General features: G+C 51.8%; 1 protein-coding gene across 6 annotated transcripts in view; it reads left to right on the top strand.

Moving 5' to 3' along the window:
- LOC107222053 (homeobox protein homothorax) overlaps nt 1-19,907 on the top strand; it is a 297,335-nt gene that overhangs the window by 141,309 nt on the left and 136,119 nt on the right. For all 6 annotated transcript variants that reach the window (XM_046730451.1, XM_046730450.1, XM_046730449.1 and 3 more), the window contains one exon: nt 8,276-8,284. In XM_046730451.1, coding sequence (XP_046586407.1) covers nt 8,276-8,284 — 9 coding nt within the window. The remainder of the gene's footprint in view (nt 1-8,275; nt 8,285-19,907) is intronic.

Here is a 19,907-nt window from a genome sequence, read left to right as displayed (position 1 = left end):
GAGGTTCGAATTGAATCGCGGGGAACGGGTGGAGAATCGCAACGGGGATCCCGGCGATGAATCACGTCTGCACGACGTATAAGTTGCGATTCGATTTGGTTATCCACTCCTCCGCGGTCGGTGGCTCCGGAGAACTCGAAGGGCGCGACTGAACATCTCCGGAAAGTCACGGAGTATCGTTCGTCCGCCGCGCCGGCTTCCTCGCCCGGCTTAATCGCATTCGGAACCAATGTCGCGGAAAATTTCATTCCGCCAAGAGTAGGCGAGTCCCCCTCCACCTCGACTTTGTTTCGTCCCCGTCCTCGAGTCGCATTTGCATACCTAGGCGAAGGCGCAGCGACGCCGAATTTATTCAAGGCTCCTCCGCACGTCGCCTCTCACACCTGTGGCACCCGTTTTCTTCGACGTCAGTTCGCGAAGCTGCACCCGCTTGCAGGAGGCGGCTTATCCGTCCGTTTCATCCGCGGCATGTTTCAACGTCCAGATCAGCCGGTATCAACGAACACGGTATACGCGTTGGCGAACTTGTCCACTTCCTGACTCACGAGCGCGTATTATATCGCCTCGTTCACAAGCGTGTAGCTGCTGCGTCGGGTGTACGTCGAGAGATGAAGATAGTCAATCCTGTTCGGCCGCGAGTATTAGGTACGCGTATACGTATCCGTACGTGCAACGAGACGCCGAGGTGTGAGCGTGTTAAAGTTGATGCGAGTTTGAAATCCCCGATGACAATTCCCGCCTCTGCCGGCCGAACGGACGGCGACGTACGCGTTTCTGGACTGAATGGCATCGCAATATCGGTGGAGTGGGCAGAGAGCCGTTCTCGCATTAACATTTACACCGAGAGACTGATTGAATCTGGATCGAAAACTCGGCTTAATTAACAACGAGGCAGAGTGTTTATTTGACGGGTAAATCGATTCCGTTCGGTGCAGTCTTCGTCGGCCCACATATGCCGTTCGTGGAAATCAACCGGACAATCCGCAGCCACCTGCCTCTGTGTATAATTACTACTCGACGGTAGAAAAACTGAAAAATTTTATTCAGGTCCGGTCGAGAAGAGTACCTTTATTTTCGCGCGCATCCAACATTCGTACGTGTACTTAGACACACCTTGTAACTCGCGCTTCAGGTCGAAAGCTTAATCAATTCGTGGCTATTAGCGTTGAGCCGGAATGTTTGAGCATGTGGTCTGCGTGACCCGACGGGGATGGTGGGTCGGTCGATGGCAAGGGCGAACAAACTTGCGGATGTTCGTGGAAAAGCCGAATCGGCGATAGAAGAAAAAGCTCGTCAGTGGAAAGACGCGCGCAGCAAGATCGTCGCTCGTTCTCGGTTTCCTCCGCATCATGGGACGTAAATCACTTGTGCAGCCGCATCGGGATCCGGAGTTTCATGACGCCCATTCATAGTCCGTTGGCACCAAACGACAGGCGGCTGCACGCACATTCGTGCAACTGATTTAACTGCCGGACTTGACCCTGTTAGGCGACGCGCGATGCGTCTGCAAAAAATCAGGCGTTAATTGGGATCAAGACGTAACCCTGGAGTAGCGGAGTGCAGGAGTGGGAAGAGGGAATCGCGTGGCGGGCTGCAGGAGGAGCTGCGCGGCGCCTGCAGCAGAAATAACAGACGACGTGCGATCCTAATTAATTACTCGCTGGCTAATTACTGTAATTATATATCGCCACACCCGCCAACCATGCGAGTCCTCCTCGTCGCCCGCGATCCTCTTCCACCTCGGCTATTCGTACGGTCCGCAGAAGCTCTGCCTCGATGAATTCGCGCGTGCGATTCCGTCCCGCGGGGGTGTCTGTGTCGGGAGTCGATTACTTTTTTATTTATTTATTTATTTTTTTTTTTCTACCGATCGTCAGGAGCGAGGATCAAAAGTGTGCGAGAGATAAAAAGGGAGCACAATGCTCCGGTTCTCGTTTTATAGAGCTCTAAATTTCTACCGGCAAGAAATACGACTGCCCGGGTTGGCATAGTAAACGTTACGAGAGCGATACGCGGTATAAACAGGTAGTCCGAGCGACAGGTGGTGTTGGCAAGAAGCACGGATGTCTGCCGCGTGACCGCGAGACACGCGGAACCCGGCGCCGCATCGGCATCGGATTGACTCGGTCAATGAGGCTGCAGGACTCTGCCGAGGAGTTACGCTGCCAATTTAATCTTCCTCATTACCTCTCGTTGCTGCCATCGAGAACACATATTCCATGTTCCACACATGTACGCGTGTCCGATCCTCGGCGGATACCGTCCGTCCGTGTATCACCCATACCTGCTTTCGGTTCTCGGTGCACGGGGAGGACCCGCGTGCCCGACCACTAACTGGCAAATGTCACTCGTTATGTTAATGCCTCAATGTTTACGAGGAGCAACACCTCGGCCCGGTATCATATACCCCGAGCACCGCCGATCAACTGATATTCTCTCCATCGCCTGCCTAACTACACACCCTGTCGAGTATGTTTCCTCTTATTTGCAAGAGTAAGTTAAACGCTACAAGTGTCTTCACCTCGGAGAGCGACTCTACTGCAGTTAGAGTACGCGTTTGGGCCCCACTAATGAGTCTTCTTCCGAACGCTTTGTGATTATGAACCTGCGTCCTCGCAGTCTCATGTTTTCGGCCTCTTCGACAAATATGTGTTTTTGCAACGACCAACGTAACGAATATCAAAAATCACGAAAGGTCCCAGAGCATCGGAGAAAAATATAAAATTATCCGAGAGTTTGTAGTTTGGTCCCGAGGAAAAAGAGCAAAGCTTTCGACTCGGAAATCTGAGCGATTCGTGAACAGCGTCCAGTCGCAGCTTCCACTCGAGGAACGGAGTAGGCTGCATTACGCTGATAAGGGATGAGACGACGAGCGTCAGGGTGATCTATTTCGGGTTATTAGCCGATCTGAGATAGGGGCTGGTCTATCAACAAATTACATTACGGTAACATCGCTTTGTCATTTGCGCGATCGCGACTATTCCCGGCCATTCCTGGAGGAGGGTATCTCGCCGCTAAGAGACGAGGGCCGCGGTCCCGAGGCCTAATTGCGTTAGATAGTCTCCGTCTTATTAATTCCTCGGGTCCGGAGGCCCGCGCGTGGGTCGAGGCCCGGGCTGAGCAGCTAGTGTGAGGCGGCCCGATAGCGGACACGGCATTTCACTTAATGATAACCTGGTTTCCCCGCCGCGTCCCGCCGAGAGTCCCGCTTCTGGCATCCTGTCGGTGCAGACTCGGCGGACCGGACCGGATCGACCCAACCGGACTGCGCCCGGATTATCGGACGGACATCTCCGCGACGCCGAGGCTTCTTCGAGGGACGACCGGCAGTTCGACTCAAACTGACCACCGAAATATTGCGGTTATTTTCTCGCCACGTAGCCGGAGATTTGCGCCGTTCTACGGCTGTGAATGTATAGGGTATGAGCCTCGAATCGTCGGCGTGAGAATTTTACCCAGGTGGAGACAAAAACTGCTTTTTATCTACCGTCGTCTTTCTTTCGTTAGAATTAAGGACGCGGTCAAAGAGCACAGCGATATTTATATCTCCCGATGATACGGCTGTCTTTTTTCCCACGGAATAAATAGATCCGAAAATTTTACCGTGTCGATCCTGCCTCGTTCCGTACCGATTTGCAGCCACGAAATGTCTGGGTTTGGAACGTCGAGAGATATTTGTGCGTGGATACTGAATGGCGAATAAAATTTATTCAAAGTTACCGATGCAGCGACGAAAAAGAAGCACGGAGTTGCGGTTCCCTCGTAACGGCCTGCAATCAAAACTCATGTAATGGGTACGGCCACCATCAAACCGAATGACCTGGTGGGCGTCCTAAAGAATGTTTCACGCGAGATAAGGTATAAGAATTTTTCTTGCAACTCTCGCGAGTTTCATTACACTTCGTTCCCTGAACCCCATTGTATAACCCTTCGAACGCTCGGCCACAGGGTTCCATGAACTTTCCCGCAAGGTCAGTGCCGATGCAAATCGAGACGATGACTCGAATTTCGTTGAAACAATACCAGCTCCCAAGGTTTTCCTTCGTCCTTGGGTTGATCCTGCTCACGGATTCTTGGCATTATGTTCTGGTCCTCGGTAATTGAGATTTTGCAAGTATCGTCGGTATTGTTGGTAGTAAAAAGAGGTGAACTGATTTGCAACGAAGAGGGGGAAGAAAGACGAGGGAAAAACAGTCGGAGAGCGAGAGAAGGACGCGGGTCAACGCTGCGGCGCGTTTTCTCTTTTTGCTCCTGATTTGATTTTTTTGCTTTTTCGAACGCTCCAACCTTTTTCACCTTCCACTTCTCTCCTCCTTTTTCTTATTCCCCGCAATCCGAGAAGGCAAGAGCGCGCACGGCAGTCGACGATCGCTCGGAATGCCCGGTGCCGCACTCCGTCCATTCCCCGCTGTTCCTCTCGAGGACAGCTTCTGACCCGCGGAGACCTCGGGATCTTTTCCCGCGTACGGAGAGACTGCTGCAAAGACGCGAGGTTTATCCCGGTTCGGATTCACTGCCCGGTGAATTATCGGAGCGGACGAAGAAGACGCCTGGCGCACGATCTGGACGTCGTGCATGCGGCTACGGGTCTTCAGACTCGATCTTGAAATTTTCTAACTCGAAGAGGAAATGCACGCCGACGACTCGCGCCGGTCATGCCGCGATGAAGTGACGGGTCCAGGGGCCGCGTTTCGCCTCCCTCTCCTTCGCCCGATCGGGAATACCGGATCTCTTTCAAAGCGCCGAACTTGCTTGGCCGTTAGAGATCGAGAGACGGGATCAACGAGGCGCAGCGTCGAAAGAGAGGAGAAAGAAAAGAAGAAAAAGCAGAGAAGAACTTGAAATTCTCCTACGTTTTCTCCCGCCGTGAAATCAAGTTTCTCTCTCGTTTTATTTTCGTCGTTTCATTATCGTCGAGGGCGGTGAACCACCGCTACTTTTGCATCTTCTGCGACTTCGTGAGGAGTTTTCGGGTCTCTAGGACCCTTTCTGCATCCTTCTCGCTCGCTCCGCCCGCGAGGGTTAATTTGTCGAAGCCGATTGCGAGCAGCGAGAGGTATTCGCGGTAACAATCCTCTGTCGCTCGGAGCGATCGCGATCTCTCTCCGCGGGTACGGGCAGTTTTAGCTCGTTCCAAGGAGATTCCTCTCTTGGCAGCAGGAAGACGCGGGCATGGCAGGCGCTTGGCAGACCCCGGGCAGGGGCCTTTTCTCCTCACTTGCCAAATGTTCTCTCCGGCTCGCTCTCTGCCGAATATTTTATTTAATATGAAATAAAACGCATTCCGCATACCAAGCATGCCGACGGCGCCGCTGTACCAGCCATTGTGTTCTCATGCCTCGAACAGACCAGCCTGCATTTCGAACGAATGCCGAGACTGGTGCTCAACCTGGTTCCTCCTCCATTTTCGTTTCGCGAATCGAACTTGACTCGCGATCCAAGTCCATTATCGTCTCTGGCTTGCGTTTACGCTATCGCAGCTTTTCGACACTTTCGGTGCGTCGAAGAGAAAGCACCGATGAAACCGGAGAAAACGAGGCTCTGACTCACTGGCAGCTTTCGAGTACATTCGAGATACAATTTTGCCAAGACCAGCTCTGAAACAAAGGCCAGAGTTGCGAACCTACCAAAATCGTGGCAAACAATCGAGTCTCAGCGGTGATTTCTCACCGGATTGGAGAACCCCTGTTTGCGTATAAGATCGCGGGCGAAGAGCTGAGAGCATGGCAGATGGGAGCGTACACTGCAACGGATCCGAGTGTGCGGGTCGCGCCGAGGACACTGTCGTCGTCCGGGGCAAAAACATTATTGAGTTAATCAACTAATTTATAATTAAAGTTCTCGGACGTATAGGAGCGACGTCTTGGGACCTGGGAGGAGCAAAAACGGTCTCGGTTTTCTGATCGATTCAATTCACGGTAACCGCGTCCGAATTCACAGAAGAACGAGGATAATCAAGCGCCAGCTTAATTCCGGCGGCGTTGAAAAAGAGTCTAGAGAATAAAATGAAGGAAATCAGGACAGAACTCCAGGTCGAGCCGACGGAGAGAATGAATGCAAATCGGAGAACGAGTTTTCTGAGCCGATGATATCGCTATGCTCGGATTGAAATCGAATGCGAAATTTTTGACCCGCTGCCAGGATCGGCGGAGGGGGAACCGAGAGAGGCAAACGCAGCGGAAACTTGATGTCGTTAGTCGCAGTGCGAAACCGAACCCACGGAATGACGTAGCTCGCGAAGAAGGAGCGAGAGGGACGGAGCGAGAGGTGCTCGACCTTAAATCGGGCAACGGCTGGCGACAACGACTCTCCTTTGTCGCTTTGGTCACTCGAAATTCATTGAACCGTGTCACTCGCGCGAGATTATCGCGCCTAGACCGAACCCACGCCTGCGGGCCGCGTATCCTGAGCATCTCCACTCAAATGTCCATAGGCGATTACATACCAGCCCCGATATTTCCAGGGTGAATTAATTACGCGCTGGTTATCCCTCCCCCCCACCTTCTCCGTCATCCTCCAAAACTGCGCCACCCACATCGTTCCCTTTTTGCAAAGTCGAGGCTGAGCCGTTCGGGTCAGTCCGTCAACCTGCGAATCTCAAATCTTTGCGGTTGACTGCGATCATCGTGAAGAAACTGTCACCTGTTGTGTGGAAAAATTTGGCGAGGATCAGGACTCGGCGGGCGTGCATTAGGCGAGATAATTCAGGATGACAACAGCGAATCTGCGAGCTGTAATTTGCCCGCAAATCAGCGAGGCGAAATCGATTTTAACGAAGGTTCTAAATGAGCACCGCTAACGAGGGATCCGGCCATGCAGCGGTAAAAATTTTTCAGATGGTTTCGCGGATCTGGGGGCTTAATTTGTGGCACGTTCTTGCCCCGCTCACTGACGACCATGTCGATCGGGCAACGTTGGCCGAGGTGACGATGGTCCAGACTCCCCGAGGAAGGTGAACGGCGGATGATGGTCCAGGGATTCGTGCCGAGACGAGGCGGCGAGGATGGAGTGGGTTAGTTAGCAACTCGAGGCGCGGCCCGGTTTCTTGCCGCGATTTTTTCGGGTAAGACATCGCTGCTAATTAATCTCGTCGCCGCTGCTCGGACAGTGCGACAATGCCCGCGAAGTGTGGAATCCGCTGAATCGGTGCCATAACCTGAACCACCAAAAAACCCTCCGTCTTTTCGAGGGCGTCAAAAAGGACTGCGATCCGGACGCCTCGGGCCGAGACGCAGCGGTCGAATCTGCAACCCCGAGGAGAGGAAGAACCTCAGTCGAGTTTGGCGCTGGGGAGTAATATCATCGTTTCGTACGAGCTGAATGGACGACGAGTCCTAGTCCCGAGGGACGGTAGTACCCTCAGGTAACGAGGAACGATCGAGATCTTGCGAAAGCTGACGCGTTACGAGATCGCTCGCTGTTCAATAGCGTACATATAGGCAAGTCGGGTCCATTCGCGATGATCTAACCGAGATATTCCCAAGTGCCAAAGGCCGCTTTACGCCGTTTGCGTAGGCATTATAGTACGTAGCGTAGCGGCGAAGCGCTTGCTCGTGTTGAGCCTTGGCGAAAAAATAAATAACTATATAAAAGATAGACAAATGGAGATACCGAGGCGAATGTGTCTTGCGTCGTTGACCACGTCGAGATTATCTCGAGAAGTTATGAGTGAACGTTCCGCCGGACGGTTTCTTCACTTGCGTACAACAAAAAAGCGCACGCATATGCTGCTGTTGCTGTTGCTGTTGCTGTTGGTGCTGCACGCACGTGGAAAGAACGCCGCAATCCGCCGACTAAACTGAACAAATAAATTACACATTTTCTAATTCTCTCTACCGCGATGATCGCCGTCGGCCAAAGAGATCCACGTGAACGAGACCCTTCTACATACCACCATTGCTCACGGTACGTTTATCCGCCCGAGCTGAGGTTGTACTCCAACCACTCGCGAAAGTGCAATAGACGTTTTTTCCCCGGCACAGCGGGGCTTCTTAGCCCGTGGTTGCATCGCCGCAACCACGGTGCAACCACGGATCAGTAATTAGCGTGGAATGAACTGCGTGGCGAGTGATGAACCACTCGTACCTGCAGCTCCTTGCATTTTTCCAGACACTCTCGATTTACTCTCGCGGAGCAGCCTGTGACGGCGATTCTCACGTTGTATAACCTGCGACGCACTGTTGGAACTTGTTCCGAAAACTGTATCAAATCATTGTAACGAACTTGTTCTCACCACGTCATAATTTCTAACGAATTTTCTTCATTTCTGTTTCAGACGCCATGGGTAAGTGAATATCGAGCTTGGACTACTCTTTGATCATGATCTCGTAACTAAGGTAGGACGACGACTCACACCAAGTTGTAGACCTTTACTTGTTCCCGTTGCTGAATGATCTGCCGTGTTCGTTTAACCGACGCGGTTCACCCGTACTCGGGTGAAATAATTGCGAAAATTTAATCGAGGGATTTCTCTTGAAGCGCGGTCGAGTCGAGCAGTTAAGAGGAGGCGGGTGTAACGTATATCTTCATCCACAAAGGTAGCCGACTCTGCGTGCTGCGGGGCCGATGAGAGCGCTTAGGTGCTTCGGTATGAAAAAGTGCGCGAGCTTGGACGATGATTTAATCATTCGCCTCGTTGGAAACTCGACGGCTGATGAGGATGATTGCCGGGGACTCTGGCGCGCGTACAAACTCCTCGGACAATCAGCCGTAGTTACCGATCTGTCACGCGCGCTGCGATCCCATACGCACTTCTTATCTTCTCCCTTTCTTCCCGAGAGCCGATCCAGCCGGGATTGAGGCGCGAGAAACGAGACCGAGACGGCGACGATGCGACGCTGCCCGGGTCGACCTAATTAGATTAATTAGGTTAATTGCGTCCGCGGCAGACGCGGAAAAACCTTTATTCACCGATCGCGTTACGAAACCGATAGCGGCTCGTAGAATCGTGAAATATCAAGACTCGAACGTGAATGTGAAAATGTACGCAGGATACGTCCTGCAAATAATTACCCGTGCCCGAGTCGTCCTGACGCCACATGGCGAGCGTTCGCTTCGAGCCACATGTCAGTCAGATGTCCGTGGAAAAGTTAGTTAGTTGCCGATCGCCTCGGTAAAAGTGAGTTCCTCATAAAAATTACTAGAAGAAAGAGGGCGAGGAATTCACAGAGTTAACTACCGAAACGGACCGTGTGGATCTCGGGCGGTTTTTGCATGATGCAGAGTAGAAGAAGAAGAAGACTCGGTGACGCCCTCCGCGGATTTTCGCATGCCTTTTACGAGTCTTTCATCGCGTGCTGAGGACTAGATACGCGTAGCTGCGAAGGCAGGCTCGAGCCGTTGTAGGCACCTCTTAAACGATCCCAGCATCCCGCCGTCTGTCGGTCTGTCTGCCGTTTGTCCGAGACTCTAGGCACTAATGAAAGTTCGAAGAACCGTCGGGTCTAAGCTCGGCAAGAGCGCCGTAGCTATAAGCGATGTTTCTCACTCGTCTAAGCGAGGCAATCATTAACCGAGCACACCGCGAACGTAATTAATATATAAATGAGAAAATCCGAGGTGACCTCGCTTCGCTAGCCGGCTTCCCGATTTGCCCCCATAAATATGTATGCATTGGGAAATTGTCGATGGTTAGGCCATAACGAGATTGCGGGTTCCTGCACACTGGCTAACGAACCCGAAGATGATTTGCCTCTCGCCTTTGCTCTCCCTTCCGCATCTAATTAGTCGGTCACCTTGCGTGTGTACTTCGCACGGTGACCAGTGTCTCCTTTTTCGTTCCACGATGCTGCTGGCGTATCCTTCACGCGTCACCGGATCGCCCCTCGCGTCAATTATCGTTAATCGTTTCGACGAGTGGTCCCTACGCCAACCGCGATTCCACAGTACCTACCTTTTGCAGCGGTAATTGTTATGGAAATACGCGCGTCTCAGTTCTTGCCCGCGTTTCGTTCACGGCTGAACGGCTCGGCTGCACCCTGCGCCAACTTTTGCTCTTTTCCAGCTTTGGAGCTTTCAACCTCGTCGAAATTACCGCTCGTCGTAGTGCTCCCAACACCGTGGCTATAACGTTCGGCAAGTTTCGATTCGGCAAATTTCTGGTCCCACCTGACCCACGCCTCGGTTCGTTCGTTGATCCCGTTCATGGCGGTCTCAATCCTGGAGCAGTAAAGCAACGCTCGCGTCTTTTACGACTCGTTACTTCTCGGGCTGATGAGAACCGAGCGGCGTTCAATCCTCGCCGCAGTCCAATTTCCCGGACACAAACGTCCTGCGGAAATTTGTAAAGATCCTAATCTCTGGCCCCGGTCGTAATCGGACTCCGGGCTATTTCCGTGCCGCGTAACGCATGCCGTGCGGCTAGAGGGAATAATTTAGCGGTCAGTTGGACACGCGGCGTGCAGTACCGACGTCTGTCTCTTTTGCATTCCACCCGCAGCTTCTAGTTACGAGGTCTGCAGCCAGTCGGTGGTGAAGCTTTGCCAGAAATCTGGATGCCGTTCGGCGCGTGTCCTCGACGATAGATAGCCGCGTGAATATTTCCTCCTAGCTCGTAAAAGCTCCTGCAATAGAATCGCGGAATATCATCGGAGTTCAACGGACGGTCTCGGAAACGAAGGCACGGAGTCGAGATATGGGTACCAGCTCGAATGGTCCTCGTGTTCGAAAGATGTTCGCGGTTTTGCGGTGCAATTAGACCGGCATACGGGGGCCGAATGAAGCAATGGATCTTTCGGGATGTCGAGGTAAGTTCGCGATGGGGCGATAGTTCCGAAAAGACGGATGACAGCCGGCGGTGGTTGGCTGAAAGTTATGCGCCGCTTCTTGCGACGGTCCGAGTCTGGAACAGGGTACGGATATCGCGGTGCTCGTACGTCGATATGGTCAGAATGTCGCCGATCCATCTGAAGAACCTGCAGGCAATCCCGGTCGACGTCCCCTCGCTCGGGTACGTGCCAGAATCCGAGTCCTCGTCGATCCCGCCTTATCCCAAATACGCCCAATTAGCCTCGGCTGACATAATAAGCATATAAACAAGCCCAAATCCCTCTCGCGCGGTGAGATCAGAGCAATGACTTTTTACGGTCACCGAAGTCGTAAGAACCAACTTCAATGATCGCGTATTAGGAACGACTTAGTCACCCTGCACGCCGCCTCCATTCCGTCCGGTTTTTACCTCGGACAGATCGTTCCAGTACGTGTCGATGTACCGCACTGCTGAAAAGTTCACGATTGTCCCTTACGAAAACGAAACGGTCATCGAATTGCTTACGCAATTATGTATTTTCCGTCCCGACGCCTCGTATTTTGAGGAACAGCATAACGTTGCGATGATGGCCTCTGTAACGGCGCTGGGGATTATCGGCTGTCAGCTTTCTGGCCTGGAGAAAAATATCGCGTGTGTGTCTCCGCGGGCTTCTTCCTATTCTTTTTCTACTCCTTCCTCGTGGCGGCTTTGAACATCCTTCGACCCCGTGACCAGCTGTAGAATAATCCTAGACGCATGAACGAAAGCGTGAGAAAGAGAGAAGGACGATCGACGTCAAGTGGTGTACGTGCTCCTAACCTTTCCGTGAGTGCAGGCCAGCCGTGTGTGGGTCGCATACGCGTGTATAGGAATTACGGCGGAGATGCGGCGTAGAGTTCTGATGGGTCCCACGAGCGTGGAATTTTAATGGAGCTCCGATCCCTCGTTCCGTGTTCGCTCGCGCTCTCCTCACTCGTTCCGTAATACAGACGTAGATTTAATAATGGAATGGTTAGTGGATTTGGGGCTAACGTGTTGCAATTTTTGGGCGCTCGGTTCTCCTCGGCCCGCTTCCCACCGCCTTCTCATCCTCCTCCTCCTCCTCCTCCTCCTCCTCGAAGGGAAACTCGAATGAATACGTGAGTGGCATGTGGGAGGAGGGCGGAGGGTGGAAAGAAGCTACTACCCTCGGCAACGCGGTTGGCACGTAATCTATTTGTTCACCAACCGCGCATCGGTCCTTTCGACCTCATCCGCGGGGACCTTTTACCCCGGCCACCAAGAGGTGCGATTGTCCAATCGAGTTACCCGCTCCATCCGACGATTACACTCTCCGCGATTCCGTTGCAGGACGATGTCTTTCGAGCTGTTTTCAAATCTAATCAAACTTGAACGATTTTTTGTGAACCACTGCCAAACCTCGACAAAACGATGGTTAACGCCTCGGCATGAATAATTCGTGTCAAAGTTTTTTCCCCACGAGTCTTCTCTTCGCCAAAATATCAACATCAGCTCCCGACACCGCGCTGTATACGCATAAAAGTGCGCGCGGCTCGTTTAGTTTAATCACGTGATTTATCGATAGGTGAACCGTACGCCTTCGCTTCCACTCGCCCTCTCTCCCCCGTGGTTCAAGTCTTTTCTCGTTTCCTTCGGCCTCTTACCGGTTCTGCATTGAATCAATTGATTTTTGTTATGCCGTCGCCGCACACACGCAGCGCGGCGGTTTAGCACAGGTGCGCAACAGCCGCGCAGTTAATGTTCGGGGGCACGCTCGGATTCCAATGCAGGGCTCGAAGCGGGCCGGTGTGTAAGGTTATACACCGAACGTTCACTTTGATAGTTCATAAAATGAAACGGATTTTGATTCGGCCCCTTTGTAATCCCGCACCCGCAGAGTTATCGGGTTACAAGCTGCCGCAGCGCGGCCAGAACAACAGGAAGTGCCGCCCTCCCGACGGAGCGGCGCGTGTGGAGCCGCTCCTCCTCCTTTCAATTTTTTCCTCCTCTTCCTCTCCGGAGATCTTGATCCAAAGTATCAGCACCGACGCGTCGCTAGCTGCGCCCGGCTGATCCCTCGGACGCAAAAGTACCGAGTGGTCAGTGCCGAATACGAAATGACCGCGGCGTCGCCGCATCCCTTATGTATGACCGCGGACCCGTCGCCGTCGTCCTGAGAGAGATATTAAATCAATATAACGTTGCACCGTCATCCCAAGGGCCTTTCGTTCCCCGCGCGATCAAAGGGACGGGACGCGGGGATGCTCGGATCATTTCACCGGCAGCGGAGTATCCTCTCTACCTCTCTCTCTCACTCTCCCTCTCTCTCTCCCAAATTTCCCAAATTTCGAATTCCGAGAAAAGGAAGGAAAAGGCAACACCGCTGTAGGAGTCGCTTTCATCCCCGGAGGACCCGACGACTCGGTGATGCCGAGCACGGCCGACTAAAACGTCCTGGTGACCGCGGGTGGGCGTGGGGGTACCGGTGCCCGGCCTCGGACCGCGGCGTAGCGTGAATTCTAAACCGTTCGTTCCCGGCTCCGGATGGGAACGGGTAGCCCACGGACGATACACGCGCGGCATAGCCGAGTCCTGGATCCCGGATCCCGGCTTGCCGCACGCCGCAGCAAGCCATGGCAGCACCGCGAGTCCGCACCGTCCGGTTGACGTGACTCCGACTTCGCCGGCTTCTCATGAATTTAAATGAAACCCGGGCTGAGCCTCCGACCGCCGGCAAAGTGGCGAATATGATTATTTGCTCGGGGGTCAACTTTCGTCTAGGCTGCTCCATTTCCTCGAACGATCCCGATCAAACTGCACTCCGCACTCCCGTCGTCGGCTCGCTCTGCAGCGATGGAGACGCAACCGCTTCGGCGTTGAATAAATTTCCTGCAAAGCGAATGCGGGGGCAAGCCGCTTACAGATAACATTGTTCCACGCGGTCAGCCGGCTGGTCTTGGCGTGAGATAAAATGCAGGGGAAAGAGATTGGATGAGAAAGCCGAGTGCCCGTAGCCTTAGACAAAGCGGTTCTTGATTATCTAACTTGTTTGCGGGTATCAGTATTTTCGCCAGAGACCTCAAGTTAACGAAAATTCGCAAGAGAAAACAATTGCGCGCAGTTTGAAGTTGCTACGAACAGCCGAAAAACGAAAAATTTCTTCACGTTTTCTCAGCTGCTGATAATAAAAAAAAAAAAAAAAAATTAAATCGTGTTTGGTTTGGAAAAATGCTAGAATCAATTTGTAGCGGTAAAATCGCGTCTGGAGCTGAAAACGCTCACGCCATTTGCGTCAGTCCTGATAGCGATGAAGCCTCTTCTCCTCATTCTTCCATCTATTTCTCATCATTACTCTTTTCCCATGTGGCTCAATTGAAATATGAAGAATACAACTGTCGAGATCGAGTAAATTAGAAGCGAAACCATGTACAGGCGAGTATAAACAGCAGATAAAAACCGAAACACAGAGAGTCGTGAGCCCCTGCACAGCAGGCCGTGACGAGGCACTAGCAGCTCTCTCGCGAGGAGCTCTTTATTACACACCGACAGATCTTTCACGGGGATAAACCGTGTGCCGCGAGTCGTCCGTTCGTTCACAATTCAGGTTCAGTTACTTCCGCAACTGGAAAAAGTCCAACTGGCTATCCGGTGGTGAAGGAGGAGGCGTCAAAGTATGGATTATGGAATTAAGGAGGAGAGGTCACGTTGGAATGGTTAATCGCCGGAGGAGGAGAGCTTGAAGATTGGTTCGCACAATGCCACTCAAGGCCTACCGGTATCGGTAGACACGCTCGACCAAACCGTTTACACTCTCACACCGTACGAGTTACCTGCAGAATGTATCGTGCACGGATCCCAAGACCGCAATCTTGCCTTGTCCCTTTCCACCGGACCGTATTCAGCCGGCGACCCGATAGGGTGTCCGGCCATCTGTTTCCTACCTTCTGGAAGAGAGTAAAACGCCACATCAACGCGCCTCGTTATTTCGTTCGGTAAATTTTCGCCTCTTTTTCACCCTTCCCTCATATCGAATCTTGTTCCATTTTTGCGGTAAGCGTTGAACGGGGTTGGCCAACGCAAGCGCATCGGCTACTTGGTTGTATCTGGAACCTTGTCTTCCGACAATGTCGAACCTTCCAAATAATCGAGTACGGACGCACGCGAAAGGTGAGCAGCTACTTAATGCCTCAAAACTTACCTAATCTCCTCTGGGAAGATGTTATATTGTCGATTTTTACCGGTTACCGTGCTGCATCGTTCCACACGTACCTACCTACCTCTGATACGTTATAAGCGGTACAGGTACGCCTCGTACAAGCGGCGAGAGTAAGGACATAAGTATAAAATGAACAGAACACCCGCTGACCGCTGCTTACATAAATGCGTCGGACTGGCCGCTTACCCGCTGGGCATGTAACTATGGTAGCTAATAGTTGCTTACTTATTAGCATATCTTGCCGAGCGATAACTCGGGACGATGCCTTCTCGCGGTTTCAGATGAAGAATAAGAATAACGATAATATTCACCGTGAACCCAGACCGCCGAGTGTTCCGAACTGCCACGGAATTATTAAACGGCGCCTTTTTTCACTCCGCTCGTGAATCGTCGAACTAGCCGACTCGCCGTGACCGGTATCCGATTCGATCGAATGGAAAGTAAAGATCCTGTACGTACGACAAAGGGTTACGTAAAAGAGGTCAGGTGCATCGGATCGGGCGAATGACTGACGTTCGAACTTCACCTTGGACTTGATCCGATTATGCGCATGCGGTACGATATCGTTGGCAATTGTACGATACATCGAAGGATGGAGTGGTTACATTATAAGCCGTCTGTATTAGCATCTTGACGCGGTGATATGGGCGCCAAGGCGCGAGATCTTATTTATGCTACAAGTTGAGAAAATGTTTGATTAATGAGCGATAAGCACGCTAGAATGTGCCTCGTGAAAGAAAAACGTCGGCAGGTAGGTTTCAGGGCGAGGAGGTAATAGTTGTGGTTGCAATTAGTTTTCTAGCAATTACCCGTCTCGACTCGGAATATTTTATCTACTTTGGATAATCTTGACGGACGTCGTGGAGTGCTACTGAAAAGGCAATGAACGAGATAAAGCTCGTGTTACGCCTGTACGGTTATCGTTATACGAGGAGGGATTTCCACCTGCGATGGTGCAGTGAAACGTCCTCGAAACGGCTCTGATCGATTCAGTCCGGATAGCGTGCTCGCGACGGAAGCTGCAGCGGCGTCCGATCCGAGATGAGAAACCCGTAGAGAAGGAGAAGCGAACCGGTGGAAAGCTACCGGAAACCGATAATCACCCTGGTTATTATCAATCCCCGCGACGTCGATGCGGCGGGATCGAAATTATCGCCTTTTTTCCCTCCAGCTTCGGCATAACATTATTCTCGGTACCGCGACGATACGATGATCAGGTTCCCTACGAAGAGGACGGGATGAGTTGTAAGTGCAGGAAGCACCGTGTCGAATGCGTCGCGGTCGCCCGTTTGTTTTCACTCCTGTATATAGACAAGGTGCAGAGGACCGGAGGCGGTGCGATGCGATGTCATGCGAGGTGAGGTGAGGTGAGGCAAGGTATCGTAGCTGGTAGCTTCGGAATCGCAACGCGTGACGGTCAACGGTGCCAGGGATATTTTACCGCTGCTCTTCGCTCCACCTCCACCTCTTTCGCATCCGAAGCTCAGGAACCACCGACGATTCGAACTGGGCAACTCTTTCAGCCGCGTCCTCGAGGGTCTGTATCGTTGTACCGGATGGCGGAGGGCATCGATCAAAGGGAATTTTCTCTGGTGGGGAATAAAGAAGGGCAACGCATGAATAGCATTAGCGAGATTACGCAGGGAGGTAAGGAATACGTGCAGCAGCACCGGCGCGGCACGCTACAAGGAGCACACGGTAGCGTTTCCTCCGCCTCCGCCTCCGTCGGGACGCTGGTTGCGGCGGCGGAGGAGGAAAATGATTAGTTATTAAAATGCCTATAATGATATATAATCACGGGCGGGGAGTGTCCGCGCGGCAGGCGAGGGTATAAAGACCGCTTGCATCGTGTGGAGGAGTCGCTGCATATACGCGCACATTATACCCGCGCAGCCTAGCCCTGGTTGTGTACCGCAGCCGCCGCTTCTGGTTGGCTCCGAGGGTACCGCGCGTATTATAAAAGGCCTAATAACTGTTATCCAGGATCGCGCGGTGGACCCGGGCTGCAGAAGCTGCGGCCGATGCTACTCCGGTAGGTGCTGGAGGCGGCCGTATCTCGCCCCCCCCCCCCCACCCCCCATCATCTCTGGGTTATAATATAACGCAGGTACTTGTACCTACTTCGCTACCGTTGGATCCTCAACGCTAATCGGTTCCTCATTTTTTTCTCATTCAATTTACCTTGCGCCGAATGATTCGTTGTTCGCCCGAGTCAAACGGTTGGCGAAAGGTCGTACGGCGCTCATTCTTGTATTTGAAATTGCGCAGCTAATTATTATACGCGCGCACAGGCACAGACACCTGATGGAATATTCGGGCGATGTTACTGCGCGGTTTGAATAATTATTTGACGCTGTTTCAAACTTTTTAGATAACAAAATACCTATATTTACATATTATCTGCACCGCGAACGGTGGCGTCCCGTTGTTATTCCTACTCGAGACTTGCCAGTCGAGAGATTGTTATCTGACTAACGAGAAAGAGAGAGAGAGAGAACGCAGGTTCCTTCTCACCAGGATATACGCAACCACGGCAATACCGCGAAGACTAATGAAAGCTAAATAGTCATTCCGGCGTCATTCCGCATCTGCATATAACATTTAACTCGATGTATCTAAAAGCGATACATAAATATCTAAAGGATGACGAATTTTATAATGTGGTAAAAATGAGCCATCATTTTTAAAAAGGATCGTGATCGATCCGATCGGCGGTGTCGGTTCAACATCAGCATAATATTTTGTGTAAAATAATTGTGAGCTTGAGTTGTCGGCTCGCTCTTTACAAGTGAATTGTATAATGCTTTAAATATGCGCAGATACCGACGGTGATTTTTACGGAATCCCGGTGAGTCCCGAGGTGCTTTCTCAACTTGACACTGGCTATTTGGGGATTCCCGATCAGCCGCATACCTATAATCCCGTCTTTGTAACGGCGATAATTGAAATTTGTTTCGATGCCGCTGCGATCTTCTTTCGTTACGCAATCTTCATCGTCAGCCGAGGTTTACCGCCCCGTGTAGACGCCGTTTACGTTACGTACATCTTGGTCGTCGCCTGATATAACAGAGGCGTGACGTAGTTCATCCGTATCTAATTCGCGTGGCAGTTTGAGAAGCTCGTTACGTAGGTACGTAAATATACCTCTATTCGCGAACGCTGTACGAAAAAAAGTATTCCTGTACACCATACACGTGATAATTAGATTGTCCGACTTGGAACGCGCGTGTTTCGTAACCTTCGACTCTACAGATATATTAATTAGATCGCTCATTCCAAAAATGACGTTTTTGCACCGACGGAAGAAAGAACATACAAACAAGTAAATGATTCTTCTCGATTTTGGGGGGGGATGATAAAAATGAAGTTGAAATTGAAATGAGAGAAAAAAGAGACAAAGAAGACGGAATTTTTATTTTTTTTTTTTTCTTGTTTTGATTTTTCGCTGATTGGTTACAGTCACGCGATATTCGTTCGGGAATGCAATATAAGCCCGGAGCCACCTCGAACCGCTGCCTTCACTTACACAAGAACACCTTTCGATGTGTAGCAATCTCTATATTATATATATTATAATCGCCCGTTAACCGCGTGCAATAGGATTTTACCATGGCCATCGCTTTTCTCACCGTTTAACTCTGCAGATTATTTATATCGTGCAATTTCGTGATATCCTTGTGACAAATGGATTATCAAGATTTCTGATCTTTGAGCGGAATTGTCACGTTACAAATCCCGGTACTTGGTATATTACAAATTTGCAGACTGAAAAATGAAAAACGAAAAAGAAGATGTAAATTCCTTCGATAAGAATAGAGGCACTTGAGCCTGATGTGTGGCATTTTATCGATAAAGATAGCCGCGCGCGAAGTTTAATTTGTACTCGTTGCATGTCAATTTTTCGAAAAGTATGTTTCATTTTCGATGCTTGACTTTTCTCGCAAAGAAATGGATTATAAACAATCCTCTGATAACCTGGATATCGAATTCCATTTCCGGGCGGAATACCAAAGCTGGCTATCGTTTTCGAGAGGCTTACCTCAACGTCCGCGTTAAGTCCACGCAGTAATAACCCGAGCTAATGATCGTCGTAGTACCCGTTGATCCAGATTGGCGGATGTCGGGGCGTCGGGACGGGCAAAGTCAATATTGGCGTCCGACAATGAGTTTTAGTTACATACGAAACTGGTCCGAAGCAAGGATGCGGACGCTGACGCCAGCGGAGCCGTGCCAGCCTCGGAGGATCAGGACCCCGTGCTTCCGGTACTCGTCCGCCCCACATCGCATAAATCTTCTCCTCCTCGCTGCAGGATACGCTCGTAGACTCCGAGGATGTCCTGTTGCCTCGGATATTACGCGTAATGGGGTGGCGCGCCGTTGTGATCGCTTGGTAGGACGGCGGAATATTTGCAAACGTTTGCGAAATCCGCGAGCATCAAGTTTACAATCGGGGATCGGCGCCGCGCGCACCTTCTCCTAGCCCCGATCGGAAATTCCCGCGCCCTCGCCAAATTGAACTCATCCTCTTCGTTCCTCCGCCTAGCTCGACCCCCGTATCCAGGGGCGGAAGGGTGGCGAGGGCCCGCGGATCCCGGCTTGATACCTAAATGTAAGCAGTAAGCCATTTTCCAGACGATGAGGCGCGAAGCCCTGCTCTGCCTCTTAGCGCGAGTAATCCCTGCCGAGCAGACCGAGCCGCTCTAGGGAAGCCGGCAGGTGCGTTGCGACCACGGGGCTTCGTGTTCCACCGCCTCTCGCTGTCTGATCGACGTGCTCCGATGATCGGTCGCGGATTCGCCGGCGTCGAGCGATTCGACTTTCCCCTCGACCCGGTCCTTCCGTGTTTTGGTTGGCCGTGGCTTGGCCTGCGAAAAAATCCCCCGTTGGGCAAATACCGTGACGGTCAATGCGAGGAGGCAGGGCCGGTCGGAAATGTCGGGATGC

Source organism: Neodiprion lecontei, chromosome 2, assembly GCF_021901455.1.
Source record: "Neodiprion lecontei isolate iyNeoLeco1 chromosome 2, iyNeoLeco1.1, whole genome shotgun sequence".
Taxonomy (NCBI): domain Eukaryota; kingdom Metazoa; phylum Arthropoda; class Insecta; order Hymenoptera; family Diprionidae; genus Neodiprion; species Neodiprion lecontei.
Note: the sequence above shows the minus strand (reverse complement) of the source record. Positions and strands in the feature narration are given on the sequence as shown.